General features: G+C 41.3%; 1 protein-coding gene and 1 long non-coding RNA gene across 2 annotated transcripts in view; one reads left to right on the top strand and one right to left on the bottom strand.

Annotated features, from left to right (window-relative positions):
• Positions 1–14,234, top strand: part of sema3fa (sema domain, immunoglobulin domain (Ig), short basic domain, secreted, (semaphorin) 3Fa) — a 53,185-nt gene extending 38,951 nt beyond the window's left edge. The window contains 11 exon segments of the mRNA XM_022209776.2: positions 133–272; positions 1,839–1,953; positions 7,704–7,773; positions 8,567–8,711; positions 8,801–9,023; positions 9,373–9,461; positions 9,610–9,651; positions 10,254–10,411; positions 10,552–10,619; positions 10,726–10,859; positions 11,820–14,234. Coding sequence (XP_022065468.2) covers positions 133–272; positions 1,839–1,953; positions 7,704–7,773; positions 8,567–8,711; positions 8,801–9,023; positions 9,373–9,461; positions 9,610–9,651; positions 10,254–10,411; positions 10,552–10,619; positions 10,726–10,859; positions 11,820–12,248 — 1,613 coding nt within the window. The 3' untranslated portion in view covers positions 12,249–14,234.
• On the bottom strand, positions 4,724–10,430 carry LOC110961956 (uncharacterized). The gene is made up of 3 exons (XR_002596399.2): positions 10,293–10,430; positions 8,542–8,709; positions 4,724–5,270 (listed from the first exon to the last, which is right to left on the bottom strand). It is a non-coding gene; the product is annotated as an uncharacterized LOC110961956 (long non-coding RNA).
• Positions 14,235–14,622: the final 388 nt, after the last annotated feature.

The raw sequence follows: 14,622 nt of genomic DNA, 5'->3' as shown, positions 1-14,622 counted from the left end.
CATTTGGGCCCTTACTGTGATGAATTGTTTTATTTCAACAAATCTGCATGGCACATTTGCGTGTAGCCTGTGTGTGTGTAGACCAATGTGTGCTACAAGACTAGTAACAAGCTCTTTATTTCTCTTCTACAGATCCCACATTTGTCCACGCACACCTCATCCCAGACAGCGCTGAGAAGAATGATGACAAACTCTACTTCTTCTTCCGCGAGAAAGCCTCTGAAATGGGCCAGAGTCCCATGACCCAGTCCAGGATAGGGCGGATATGCCTGGTGAGTTATCACACCAGTCAGCAAACCTCATCTTGATCATCACCAGGGAAAGGTTTATATGTCTCCCATAATGGTTAGTTATAGTCTGTTGCCTGTTTTAGTCTCTTTGAGGCCCAGAAAGAAGGTCCCCCATGATCATCAGTAATTGCTGAGAATGAAACTTTAACGCACACCAATTACCAGTTACTAAACAAAATATTTGCTGTTTGTCTCGGCAGCTAAGTTTGGAGCACATCCTGTTATTTTTGATCCTCTGGGAGAAACATTTGTGTGGCAGAGTTTATTTTTATCCACATCTGTATACATGCAGAGACATCCGTACAGAGCCAGAACTGTGTTGAAACAGTGATGTAGAGCTGTAGAAATGATGACACTATACCCAAAACTGTCAAACCATCTGTCCATGGATTTCACAAAAATGTCTCTCAGGACACTTCTGCATTTGCAAGATGCATCCCTCGAGAAGGTAATTCAAGAAATGTAATAAACAAGACTAAAGCCAGTGCTCGAGGAGGCTTTACTTCTGCACATCAACGCAAAATGCTACCATCAACATTTTTGCTTGCTCACAATCGCTGACTTTTCACTGTAGGAATTCGTAACAGGCACAAGGTGGCATGAATGCTTGCAGAAGTAGTCCTGCTATTAACTGTTTCAGGCTTTCACTTGTGTTATGTTAGCTTATCTTATATGGTCAATCTTACATTGTTGATGTCGTTGTTGGAGAAGAGAAGACTGCTGCTAAAAAATGCCCACTCCAAATTTAACTAATCAGCTTTGTTTTCCCAAAGTTTGACCAATCAGCATTGAGCCCCACACAGCCGTTTTTTTCATGGCTGCTTAGAAAAACTTTCCCTGCAGTAGGTCCTTCTTTCTTCCCAAAAAACTGCATCAAAAGAGGTTTTACAGAGTTAGGTTGTGGGAAAATTCTTGCATCCACACTGTATTTTATCCTTGCATCTCAGCCCCTTTCACTGAACTCACAAGGAAGAAATGTTAGGGAAAAGTGAAGAAGAATGTAAGAATGAGAATTGAGATGTTGTTTCCGAGGACGACAGTAGACCTCCACCAACTGTCAGTTTGTCTGCAGATGCTAACAGCGTCGTACATTTTGGAGTTGATGTTTTGCACAGACAACATAAAATATGACAATGTGACAATGTGAAATCATGTTTGCACCCTCGCTATCATTTCTGGAAGATATTAAAACGTGCAATAGGTCAGCAAGAAACTCTGACAACTTAGCTTCGTGTTACATTATATAAAGATAGACACCAAATGTATTTTTCTTTCAGCCCCACAAATCGTTTGGACTCTGTAGAATGTGTTGAGTCATTTTTCCTATGCTTGATTCTTTACCTCCGTAGTAGAAGCTGGCTGACCTCTCGTGCAGATTGGCCAAGCTGAAACACAGAGCTGATCTTTATTCATGCGGGCCCAGTAACAGCAGAGCCAGTGCAGTCAGCTTTGCCAGTTGTTTCGAACAGCTGCGAGTCAGATTTTGGTCGGTCTCGTCGCGCTGAGTGTTTTTTTGGAGGATGACTACTGTGTGTTTCTGCCTTCCAGAATGATGACGGTGGACACTGCTGTCTGGTCAACAAGTGGAGCACATTTCTAAAGGCTCGTCTCATCTGCTCAGTGCCTGGAGCCGATGGCATTGAGACACACTTTGATGAACTAAGTGAGTTGAATTATTATTTCCCTTTTAAGATTCTCCTTCCATCCCTGACCCTCTCAGAGCATCTCTGATAGTTCCTTTCATCTCTGGACATTATCCACCCCATCCTCTCACCAGCTATGTCCCGTCTGCACCACCGCATTTACACTCTCAGCATTTGTGGTCCAAAAGTTTTCCCTTTTTGAAAACCACAACAAAATAGATTTTTCTCTCTGAGAAAGGACAAGCTGCACAATTTATCTAAAATATTAAATGTGGCGTTTTATGGATCAGTTTCCACGACTCTGGGACTTTTTATCACATCTGCTTGGAGTTAGCGTAAAGCATAATAATGAATTTGTCCGTGACCTTACATAAAAGCTGCCAGATGAAAATTGAGAGTTCTTAAATGACCGTGTTGCCACGAAAATTCAAAACAAGGGTCTTGGGATGGACTTCTTGTTGACAGGCTTGGTATCAACAATTTCGTCATTTGTAGAATTCTCCTCACATTCGCTCTGTGTAGGTTCATAGTGATGTTAATCCACATGCAGTCAGATTTTGCTGCTGTGTGTGTGTGTGTGTGTGTGTGTGTGTGTGTGTGTGTGTGTGTGTGTGTGTGTGTGTGTGTGTGTGTGTGTGTGTGTGTGTGTGTGTGTGTGTGTGTGTGTGTGTGTGTGCCAGCAGCTTACTGTACTAAAAGAACACACATGCAGCAGCATTTAGAACAGCTCTTCTTATGCACAGCAACTCTGAGAAGAATCTCAAGGAAGCTGCAGCTTTAGATTAAGGTATCACTGACTCATACATGTTAATCTTGACATGTACATTCCTTTGAACAGTAACAGGGCTTCTGAGCAATATGTGCCATCCCGAAGAAGGTATGATCCTTAATGTGAGACTGCCCTCGTTGTGCGTTTAAGCTCCATCAGTGCTTTAAAGAGAATTTTTGTTTTGAAAAATACAAGCGATAGAAAAGCAAATGTACCCACGCATGCAGAGTAATCAGAGTAATGAGCAGCTGGGATCAGTGGATCATCCCGACCTATCTGTCATTCACATGACTGACAGGATTAAGGAGGGATTTGTAGTATCCTTGAATTTGTAATGACAGGTGGTATGAGCTGCAAATATTTTACACAGACTTTCTGCTAGGTTTTACCAAATCTTGTGGGAAAAAAATGTTTGATTGGCAATAAAACTCAAATTTCACTGTCATGAGTGAAGCACTTTGCACTTTATTGTTAATTCACATGAAAGCGGCAATTTACTTTGGGTCCAGCTGACAAAGACAGATTCAAATTAACAGTTTTCTATCAAGTTTTAAGTCTTGCAGCAGCTTGTTAAAGAGAGAGCATAAAATCAATTCACAAAATAAATGTTACCTTCTGTGGAGCACCATATGTGACACCTTTAGGGGAACAACAGTGCTCTTTTTGCCACATCATGAAATGAACAATGATTACTGACATTTGGTGAGACATTTTGTTCCATTTGGGGAAAAAAGTGTTCAAAATACATTAAGTTTTATGCAAAAAAAAATGCTATGACACATAATCTAAAGTGCATTTCTAACCCAAAATTATGTTTTTGGTTTTATAATTTGGGTCTAAAATTAAAATGGATTAGCAATTAATTGACTTGAGACACTATAATTAAAATATCCCAAATTTACATAATGAAATGCATCAGTACCTAGATCCTGACACACCAAGCTCAAAACATAGATAGCACTGATAAGGCAGACTGATGAAACACTGTGCATCTCCTCACAGATAGATAATAGTAGGTGATCAGCATCACCTTTCAAATTCTGCCCATACAGTACAATGTCTCACAGTCCACTATGTCATTGAAACCACTTCCTTAATATTGTGTAGGTCCCTCTCATGCTGCCAAAACAGCTCTTAACCGTGAAGGTATTTACTCCAAAGACCTCTGAAGGTGTCCTGTGGTATCAGGCTGCAGGATGTTAGCAGCAGATCCTTTACATCCTGTACGTTGTGAGGTTACACCTCCAAGGATCAGCCTGGTTTTTCCAGCACATCCCATAGATGCTTGATTGAATTGGGATCTGGGGAGTTTGGAGGCCAGATAACACCTTATAGTCTTTGTCATTATTCTTCCAACCATTCCTGCTTAAACCACTCACTGCATCCAGTGAATAATGTTACCATAATGGGGGTGTACATGATCTGCAATAATGTTTAGGTGGGTGGTACATGTCAAAGCAACATCCAAAAGAATGATAGGACCCAAGGTTTCACACTGCCTTCTCCAGCTTGATTCAAACCCATACTGAATCCTGCAACCGACTCACCCACCTAAATGAAACGCAGGCACCCAGCTGTCCAGATTATGTTAAATAAAACGTGATTCATTAAAGCAGGCCACCCTCTTTCATTATTAGGTCCAGTTCTGACAATCATTTGCCCCTTAGAGACATTTTCAGCAGTGGATAGAAGACAGTATAGATATTCTGACTTAACACTCACACATGAAGGTTCTGACACGTTTCGATCATCGCCAGAATTCAGTTTTTTTAGTAATTTGTCCTATTTCCGTAATGCCAGACCATACTGGCCAGTCTTTGCTCCCAGTGCACATCAATGGGTCTTGGGCACCCATGACCCTGTCTCTGTTTCAACAGTGTTCTTATTGATAGCTACTAAAGACTGCAATTAAATCTCTCCACAAGAGCTGCCATTGTAGAGATTTTCTGTCCCGGTCATCTCACCATCTCGCCTTGCTACAGTTGCTCAGATCATAAAACTTGACTTGAAGACTGTTCACCTGCTGCCAAATGTTTCCCACCCACTGACAAATGCCATTATAATGAGGGAATAAATGTTAATCACTTCACCTGTCAGTGGTTTTAATGTTGTGGCAGATGATTCAAAACATTTCTATTAACAGCTGTACAGTGAACACAGCCATGAGCTGAATCTATAGGAAAAACTCCTAATCATGCTGTGATGAGGCTTTACAAATGTTTGTTTTGCCTAAAGAGCACTCAGAGTCCGTGACAGAAAAGCACTGTGGTGTCTGTTGCTGTACTTCAGTGGTCCATCAGTACAGCAGGTCACTGGTGGCCTCAGTGCAGATGAACACTCGTGGTGAGGTCATTGTGAGTCCTGAGGTGCAGTGTAACATCCCACAGCTCTGTGGTCGCTGTTCCCACAACCACAGACTGTCTGGCCTGCTGGTCCTGATGGAGCCCAGCAGAGCTTCAGAGTGGTTGTACGATGGCTCCTGGGAGACAGCGGAGTACATTCAGATGGTGAGGCCAACTGAAGAGAGAGCGTTCAGTGCTTCTCTGAGGGAGAGGAGGACCATAAAGGCTGAAAAAAAGAGACACAGACAAGAGAGACATGAAAATGCCAGACCACGAGAATGACTTTGTGGGCCATAAAGTTTTGTTGCCGTTTTCTGAAATGTAATTATGCAGGGAACCATTGTTTTTTTATTCAATTATGCTACATGTCACTGTAGTCCACAAATCCCCAAATCACTTTACAGTGCTCTTCATGTTGCTGTTTTTTGACTTTCTTTGCAATTATTCCAACTGGATATTTCAGCAACATATTTTAAGTGTGTATCTCTTAGAATACGTATCAAAGAGATGATAATATACAATCTCTTATCATTTGAAGGTCTTTTTCAATCCTGTGATTACTGAGTGCATAATCCACTCTCTTTTGGTTTCACTTTTCACAGTTTATTTAACCCAAATCTTTGTGTTCATTCCGTGCTTACAGCAATTAAATATGTTTCTCTGTTAGTGTGATGCTGAAACGCCTAAAAGACTCCGTCTGATCTGACACATCAGAAACAAAAGTTAGAGTGATTCAACTTGTTCCAGTTTGCTGATTTATTTCTTTTCTTTCATTGTGCTCGTTCTATAGCCAGGAGGTCTGTCAAACTGGCGTCAGATGGGTTATGAATTTCTACTTTGTTTGCCAAAAGTTAATTTTTGCTTTAGTGAGCAGCCATTACCTGTTATTTCCATACCTTGGCGTGCAAGTTTGTTTGTTTTTTTTCCTTGAGAACTCGTGATCAAAGAGAAGTCGGTTTGTTTTATAACTTTGCAGATTCAGAAAATGATGTTTTAATGCAAGCCATGTGAATTCAGGCTTCCTCCTGTTTATCTAATGCTTACTAGTCAAAGCCGAGAGCACAAGAATCAAACTGTGTGTTATTACATTAAACCTTCAACTCTTTGTGCCATCTCAAGTTTATTCAGGTGTTACTTGACAGATAAATCTGAGCAGGCGGCTCTACATTTTCATCACCGTGTGTCAGATTAATGTCTTTTGCTTTTAACTTCACAGATAACCATGAAAAATCTTGGTTAATAAAAGAGAGGATAGAATTTCATGGTTATTCACTGAAATCTGTTTCCTAAAGACTTTTGACTATATGTAATTATTGTCCTAACTGTTCAAGGCCATTTCAAACAACTGATCTGAGCTCGTTTTACTAGTTCTCCATTGATGCAAAGCATTCAATGGAGCTGTGTGTTGTGGCTGACGTGTTATTCTACTCAACATGTCTCCTTTAAATTTATTTCAGTTTTCTTCTGTATTGTTTTTCCTTGCACTTTTCTCTCATTAAACCATCAGAGAATATGTGGGGTTCACAGTTGCTTCAACCCCACAGTCACTGCATGCATATGGCTCCTATTAAAGTCCTGTTTCACCAGAGATCTCTATTTCACTCCCTGCTGAGACTGTCTAACTGTAGTTTCAGCTTTGGAAGAGTTTGGATTCGGGATCTCACTGAGACTCTGGTAACCGCAATTCATGTGGAACTCTCTCTTCACTCTTTTTTGAAGGAAGCAAAACTCTTCATATGTTACAGTTACAATTGCTCTGGGTTGGAACCAGGTGGGATCATAAAGTCTTGGGTTCATCACCGATATTTTCTTTTCTTTTGTTTTCAATGAGGCAAGGCTTTCCCTTTAAACTACTCAGTTTAATTGGAAAATTTGTTTGAGGCCCTTAAGAAGTCAACTCTGGTATTTCACAACATTAGAGAAGCATGTAAGAGAAATGTGAAATTCTTCTTTGACACTCATATCAGTTTTAAAGGGGACATATTATGCAAACCTCACTTTGTGAAAGTGTTCTTATAGTAGTGTGTGTTGCAGTAGCCTCATTATGAGGTTCGAATTTGAAAACTGTCTGTTTCCTCCCTGCCTTGCTACACCATTTGTGAAAATGCCTGCTCAAACGTCCGATTTTGATTTGGGTCCGCTTATGACGAAATAAGCGGATTTAACTCCTCCCCCTGACTGCGTAGGGGCGAGAGCCATCCCACTTCTGACACCAATGTAGCACTGAGCGCGTCCTCTCCCAGAGAGGGGAGGGGGGAGTGTGCGCGGACAGATGCGTTCATTTGCATACCAGAAACAGAACACCCAGAAACAGCCTGTTCTTATGAGGGCTGGTGAAAGTGAATTTTTCGACCGCTGAAACTCCGAACGAAGGATGATTTTGGGGTGAACAAACGTAAATACTATGTTTTTGGGCTTCTGAGACCTATATGACGTGACTGAAAAATAGCATAATATGGGACCTTTAAGTTGTAATGCCTGCAAAATGAGCACTTTTGATACTTAAAGTACCTTTTTGCTGATAACACTGCAGGACTTCTACTCGTATTGGAGTATTTTTTAATTGTCAGTGTACTTATGGATCTAATTACCACATGCTTTTTATGATTCATGACTGTGTTTGTGACTAATCGCCATTAATTCTGTCATTTTCTATCAGGGGATGTGTATATCCAGCCAACCCAAGACACCAAGAATCCTGTCATCTACGGAGTCTTCTCAGTTTCAGGGTGAGTGATGGCTTTCTTAAACTCTCAAACTTTGACGCAGTTTGGATGGAAAGTGTATTTTGGTTTCCCTCCGCTGCACTTTTTATCCATTTTCTCTGAGCCTGAAGGTGTCAGCTCTCTCTGATGCTGAAATGCTCTGTTGCATTTGGCCTGTCACATTCAGGCTACAAAGACAAGACGGAAAGTGAATCTGCAGCCCCAAAAGGGAGTCGCGCTGCTCTGAGAGACTGACTGAGCCTATAGCTGTTTATAGGTCTGGTTTGATAGCAGGTTGTCAGTCACCACACCGAATTTCAAATTCAAGGCACCACATGTAAAGTGAGATTCGAGTAGGAAGAGCTGCACAAAACGTCGTCATAAACTTGATTAATGTATTTGAGAAACAAATGCTGTTCTTCTTTCCATCCACTCTGTAGGCATCAGGCACGTTTAGAGTCAGCTGATAAAAACACAAGCGGCGCTAATGATAGGGGCCCATGACAGGAGTTACAAACATAGTACACCCACCACACAGCAGCAAGAGCCTGTACTCTGGCGATTCTCTGCAGTACGTGGGTGTTTGTATGTCAGTGTGTCAGACAGCTTGACTCTACTCGAGTCAGTTTGAGAGTGTGTTTGTGCGCCACAGTGTTTCAGTGCGTCACTGTAAGAGGCCGACTGAGTACGTGGGAAGGAAGTAGATTCTACCAGCCTCAGAGAGCACTCGCTGTAATTATCTCAGGAAGTGACCTAATCTGAATCCTCGAGCTGCTGCCTCTGTGTGCTCACCCTTGTCCCTCCTGCCCTCCTCCAGGTCTGTGTTTAAAGGCTCGGCCGTGTGCGTTTACTCCATGGCTGACATCCGGATGGTCTTCAATGGGCCGTTTGCCCACAAGGAAGGGCCCAACTACCAGTGGGTGGCTTACACTGGGAAGATCCCCTACCCTCGACCTGGAACTGTGAGTATAAAAGAACATAATGATTACTGATGGTATGTTTTTGCCACAGAGGAGCAGGTTTGACAATCAAATTTCCATTTTGTCAATAGTGTCCTGGAGGCACTTTCACCCCCAACATGAAATCCACAAAGGATTACCCAGATGAGGTTATCAACTTCATGAGAAACCACCCCACCATGTACAACGCTGTATACCCAGTGCACAAGCGCCCCCTGGTGGTCAGAACCAACGTTGACTACGAGTTCACCACAATTGCTGTGGATCAAGTGACGGCTGCTGATGGGAGCTATGAGGTGCTGTTCCTGGGGACAGGTTAGTGCTTTAAAGCCAAAACATGCCTTTTATGAGGATTGGCCAGTAATGTAATACTAAAATATTGTGTACTTTGAAGTTCAAAGGGTCAAATATAAGTCTGCTAGCCTTGGCTCTGTCTGGGAGGTTCACACACATGTGGAAACAATTTGCCTCAAATGGGTCCGACTGTGGTATTCCTCAAAGCATGTCTCTGTTGACTATATATTTATTTTATAAATATAAAGATGTTCTGGAGTAAGAGGGAATCAAGTGTAACCTGTGGAAAAAAAGCAAAGGCCAATCAATTTCACAGCTCAAAACAACAACAGTTCCGAGTTAATATTGGTTTCCACTTTGGCGTCCTCAGATCGGGGGACAGTCCAGAAGGTGATCGTTCTGCCAAGAGACGATTTACAAACGGAGGAGCTGGTGTTGGAGGAAGTGGAGGTGTTCAAGGTTAGTCTGGTGGCCTTAGCCTCTTCCCCTCTTCTGTTTCTCTCTTATTATACATTTATATATGCTGTGATTGTTGCATGAGATTTAAAAATAAACGTTTTATGTCCCTCTCTGCTCATTTAAAGTTGTTTCTATTGTATCCCTGCAGGTTCCCACCCCAATCACCACCATGAAGATTTCATCGAAACGGGTAAGTTGCTCTGAAGTGGATTAGACCACAGAATTCTGTCTGCTGTCAGACCTTTACGAAGTACAATGTAGATCAAATTCCAAAATGTAGAGCAAAATGTAATAATACTTCACCGTAGTTTCCTACAGTACAGAAGTTTCTACAGTACAAAGAACTAAATTTGTAACTCATAAGAAAAGACAACTGCATTTGCTATTAAACTTGAGCATAAACTTGAGCTTTTTAAGGTCAGTGCCCATTAGGACAGCGAAAAATGGAAAAATGTTCAAATGGAAATTGAGTGCTCAGAAATTTAAGGAAGGAAATAAATATAGTCTGTTATATGCAAAACAGAAAGTACCGAAAATATGTAGCATGCTAAATCCCCTGCATATATGCAGCGTGTAAAAAGATAACTTGTATATGCAAAATGTCCATGTAGCATAAAATACAATATATATTTCTGTATACAAACATATGTAGCAGTGTCAGACATATTTGTAACATATGTAGAAAAATAAGCTGTTGTACTTGTGAATTGCGCAACTATAAACTTCCTGGAAATGTTTGCCTGTGACATAGCTGTTTTAATGTCTAGTCTTTATTTCTGTTTCTTTTAATAGCAACAACTATATGTCGGATCAGTCCTGGGTGTGACTCACCTAGCTCTCCATCGCTGTGATGTGTATGGGGAAGTCTGTGCTGACTGCTGTCTGGCCAGGGATCCATACTGCGCATGGGATGGCAAATCCTGCTCCAGATACTCGGCCTCACAGAAAAGGTGAGAATAGAGAAATCACAGACAAGCATGTGTGGGTGCAGTCTGAGTATTCATCTGGATTTCTTACTTTAGCACATGGTATTTTTAAATTGTGTTAAAGTTAAGCATTTTATTTTCGTCTGTTTGTCCGACCCCTCTAGACGGAGCCGTCGGCAGGATGTGAAGTATGGAAATCCAATCCGACAGTGCAGAGGTTATAACTCTAACAGTGAGTGTCACTTTGTAGTGTGGTCACAGAAAGTACACAGAATTTGTTTAGTCTGTATTTACTTAAAAATTGCAGTGCTAAATATGCTTCATATATTGCTTTATAGCCAATAAGAATACTCTGGAGACCGTTCAGTATGGCGTGGAGGGAAGCACCACATTCTTGGAGTGTCAGGCCAGATCTCCTCATGTGTCTCTAAAGTGGCACCTGCAGAAGGAAAACAGTGACAGGAGGAAAGAGGTGAGCACAGCTTTTACTGTGGAGCAGTTACACTCAGGTTTCCATAGAAAACACATTTACTAAACAGGTCTGATATTTGAGCCTAAGAGCTTCAGTAGAAGGCAACTGGCCTTCTCTTTATAAAAAGGTGTATCAACTCTCATCCAAGAGGTTTCTTCAGTTCTGACTGACTGATGTGAGGCCAGACATATCATCACCTCCAACTCACATGGCTGAAGGCCCACTCACGACCCAAGACTCGCATGCCTTGAGGTGTGAATGGTTGTGAAACTGCCAGGTCAAAGATGACTCAAGATGTTAATCTGGTCGAAACTTTCTAGGAAGAGATCTCAAGACTGCATTATAAGTATCTGATAATTGGTGTCATAGACTCCCTTCTCGGTTCCAGTTTAACATAGATGGCGTCCTTTCCTCCTCTCTCAGACCAGCTGTCATCTCTGTCCAGAATGTGATTATTGCTGTCATGAAAGGAGAGTGTATTATCATTTCGATGCAGGTTGATTGCTGAGTCCTGTTCTGAGTCAGCTGGTTAGAACTGACAAGAGCTCTTGGAAGAGAAGCATCTTCAATATCCAAAAACAAAAGTCCAGTTGCCTTCATCTAGAGCAGGGGTGTCAAGATCCGTTCCTGGAGGGCCACTATCCTGCATGTTTTAGATGTTTCCCTCTTCCAACACAGCTGATTCAAATGATCAGGCTCATTATCAGGCTTCTGCTGAGCTTGATGATAAGCTGATCATTTGAATCAGGTGTGTTGGAAGAGGGAAACATCTAAAACATGCAGGATAGTGGCCCTCCAGGAACTGAGTTTGACACCCCTGATCTAGAGGTACTTAGAAGAAGGCAACTGATTACCGTGACCTGAATACCTAAGAATTTGCTCACATGTAGGTTGTTTAGACTTTAAGTCAAGTTGAAGCTTTTAAAAGTAAACTCTTTACCATTGTCCTGTTCATGCCAGATTCGCTCAGAGGGCCGCATCCTGAAAACAGATGAAGGTCTTCTGATCCGCTCGCTGCAGTCTTCTGACAGCGGCATCTATCAGTGCACGTCCACAGAGAAGAACTTCAAGCACACTCTTGTGAAACTACAACTCGTGGTCCTTTCCAGTCGCACAGTCAACAATGTGTTGGTGGAGACAGGCAGCCCTGCCCTCCCTCCGCTTCAGTCCAGTGCCTGGACTCCGAGTGCCGGCCAGTATAAGGACCTGCTAACCATCCTCAGCCAGCCAGAGATGGGGCTGATCAACCAGTACTGCCAGGATTACTGGCAGCTTGGAGACGGCAGCCTCGGGGACAACAAAGCCAAAAGCCTGAAGGAGCTGAAAGAACAGAAGAAGCCTCGTAATCGCCGACATCACGATGAGCAAACAGCTCAGGCTGAGACATGAGGAGCTAAACACAAACCCCATCATAGTGAAACACCTCCCGTCTACCTTTTCACACAACCTCCTAAACACTGCAACCCCCCATTTAGGGAAATGACTCCAGTCAGATGATAGGAAAATGTAATTATCATAAAGGACAATACAGACACTGCAACAGAAAGCAACAGCAGCAAACAGTTTCTATGGAACTGTTGGAAAAAACACACAATATTTATTGTAGGTTGTAAAAAGTAATTTCTTTGTACCTATCTAGAAAAACCAGTTTTTTTGTGAATAGATAAATCTGTGCAAATATTGTTGTTATTATAATATTATTGTTAGTGTTATTGTTTATTACAATGTGTTATTATGTTGAGAATATCTTTATGTTTGGTGTTTTTGAGAAACAGCAACAATAACCCAGGACACTGGGAGCATCCATACATGGACACGGACCAATGAACATGTATTCACATACTGTTGATGGCGACCATGTTGGATCATTTGACTGCTGGCAGTATTGAGTTTCTAAGCTGAAAGTCGAATCAGGAAATCCCTGACCTCGAACTTTCCGAAACGTCTTCACCAGAACTATCTACTGTATATCGGACAGTATTTTTTTACACTGCAAACACAAGCTGTTGATAGAAAGACAACAAAAATGGCATTTCATGGGACATTCAAGGACAATAGAAATGCCCACAGACTGCAGCTGTAACAACATGTCACGGTCAGACAGTCACATGTGAATGAAAGGCAGGTAGGACGTCTTCGCTCTGATGATGTGGTCCAGCCTGGCCTCGAGTGAAGATGTTACACGGCTCGCCCATATTCTTCCAAAATCCGTTGCTGCCAAGTGTTTGTTTTGTTTATATGTGAATACCACATCTCAATGTTGTATCCTTAACAAACGTGATCTTTGTGATAAGCTGTTTTTTGGGGAAAAGGGTCTTTTATTGACACAAAAGCTGAAAACATAACATTGCCTTCTCTTTTCTCTCTTTGGAGATAAGATATTCCAGCAGGCAGCTATATGTGAGTTTGTGACAGTTTGTGATTAAAAAAAGATATTAGACAAAGCACCTTCTGTTGCCAAATTGGTGATTTGGATAAATAGTAAATACTTCACATGTATCTGTGGCATATTATGCAGTGTATTCATATAAAGCAAAGCATGCAGTTTGTGTGCTTAAATGTTTTCTTTTAGCTCTCAATGAATCTAAAGTTTGCATTCCTGCCATTTTCATGCTAAATATTGGTTTCACTAAGGACATATGAGATCAGTATAGTCAAGTGTGCTGATTTTCATTCTCTGGTGCTGTACTTACTGTATCAACTGGTCAACAACAGATCTTTATCAGCCATCCTGTTACTCTATCATACGTGCCACAGATTTGATATAAAACTATGGAAATGAGCAACTTCTACACAGTAAAATGATGTTGAATGCACAACCACAAACAAGCTGATCACCACAAACACATGGAGAGAAAACTTTACCAAAATCTTCAGAAGGTGGCTTTTCATTGTGCATGGCATGTACAGTGTATGTATATGGTATTTGTCTAAAATGCTATGTTGCTGTGGATGTCAGTGAATGTCTTTCTTGTTGTGGGGATTTGGAAATAGTACCGGTGCAAGACACGTGCTCACACCTTTTTACGATGGGAATTGCTGAAAGGCCAGAATGGTAAAATTGTGATTTTTTTATTTTTCTTCTCGCTCTCTTTCTGTTTTCTCTCTTTCTCACTCACTCTCTTTCACTCTCTCCCTTTCCCCTCTTTCTGCATCTTGTTCTAAAAAAACAACACAATCCAGTTTGCATATATTTGAAACATGTGCATCTATTTTCTTTTCTCTGTTTGGCAGACTTTGCTCTGGGTCACTGAGGTAAAGTAATGTATGATATGCACAGTTGGTGTTATTGTAATGACTTGTAAAAATTACTATCTTTTCTTCCTCATCAATGTTGCTAACTAATAAATTAAAGCTCTATATTTTATAATAACACACATTTCTTCTGTTTGCAATTGGTGGGCACATTGTATTGGTGGAAGAAGCGTTAAAAACCTTTACTGAGGCACAATTCCACACAGTAGAAATACTCAAGTATTAAATCTACTCCATTGAACAAAGGGTTCTGGTGAGTGACACAATAACACATTTGTCACCAATACACTTCACCTTCAAAAGTATTGGACCAGTGAGGCTAATTTCTTTACGTTTGCTGTAGACTGAAAACATTTGGGTTTGACATCAAAAGATGAATATGAGACAAGAGATCAACCTTTCAGCTTCTATTTCCAGGTATTTACATCTGGATCTGGTACATGACTTAGAAGATAGCATTATTTATAATGGAACACCATATTTTTAGGTGAGCAAAAGTATTGGAACA

Source organism: Acanthochromis polyacanthus, chromosome 5 (genome assembly GCF_021347895.1).
Source record: "Acanthochromis polyacanthus isolate Apoly-LR-REF ecotype Palm Island chromosome 5, KAUST_Apoly_ChrSc, whole genome shotgun sequence".
Lineage (NCBI taxonomy): Eukaryota > Metazoa > Chordata > Actinopteri > Pomacentridae > Acanthochromis > Acanthochromis polyacanthus.
Note: the sequence above shows the minus strand (reverse complement) of the source record. Positions and strands in the feature narration are given on the sequence as shown.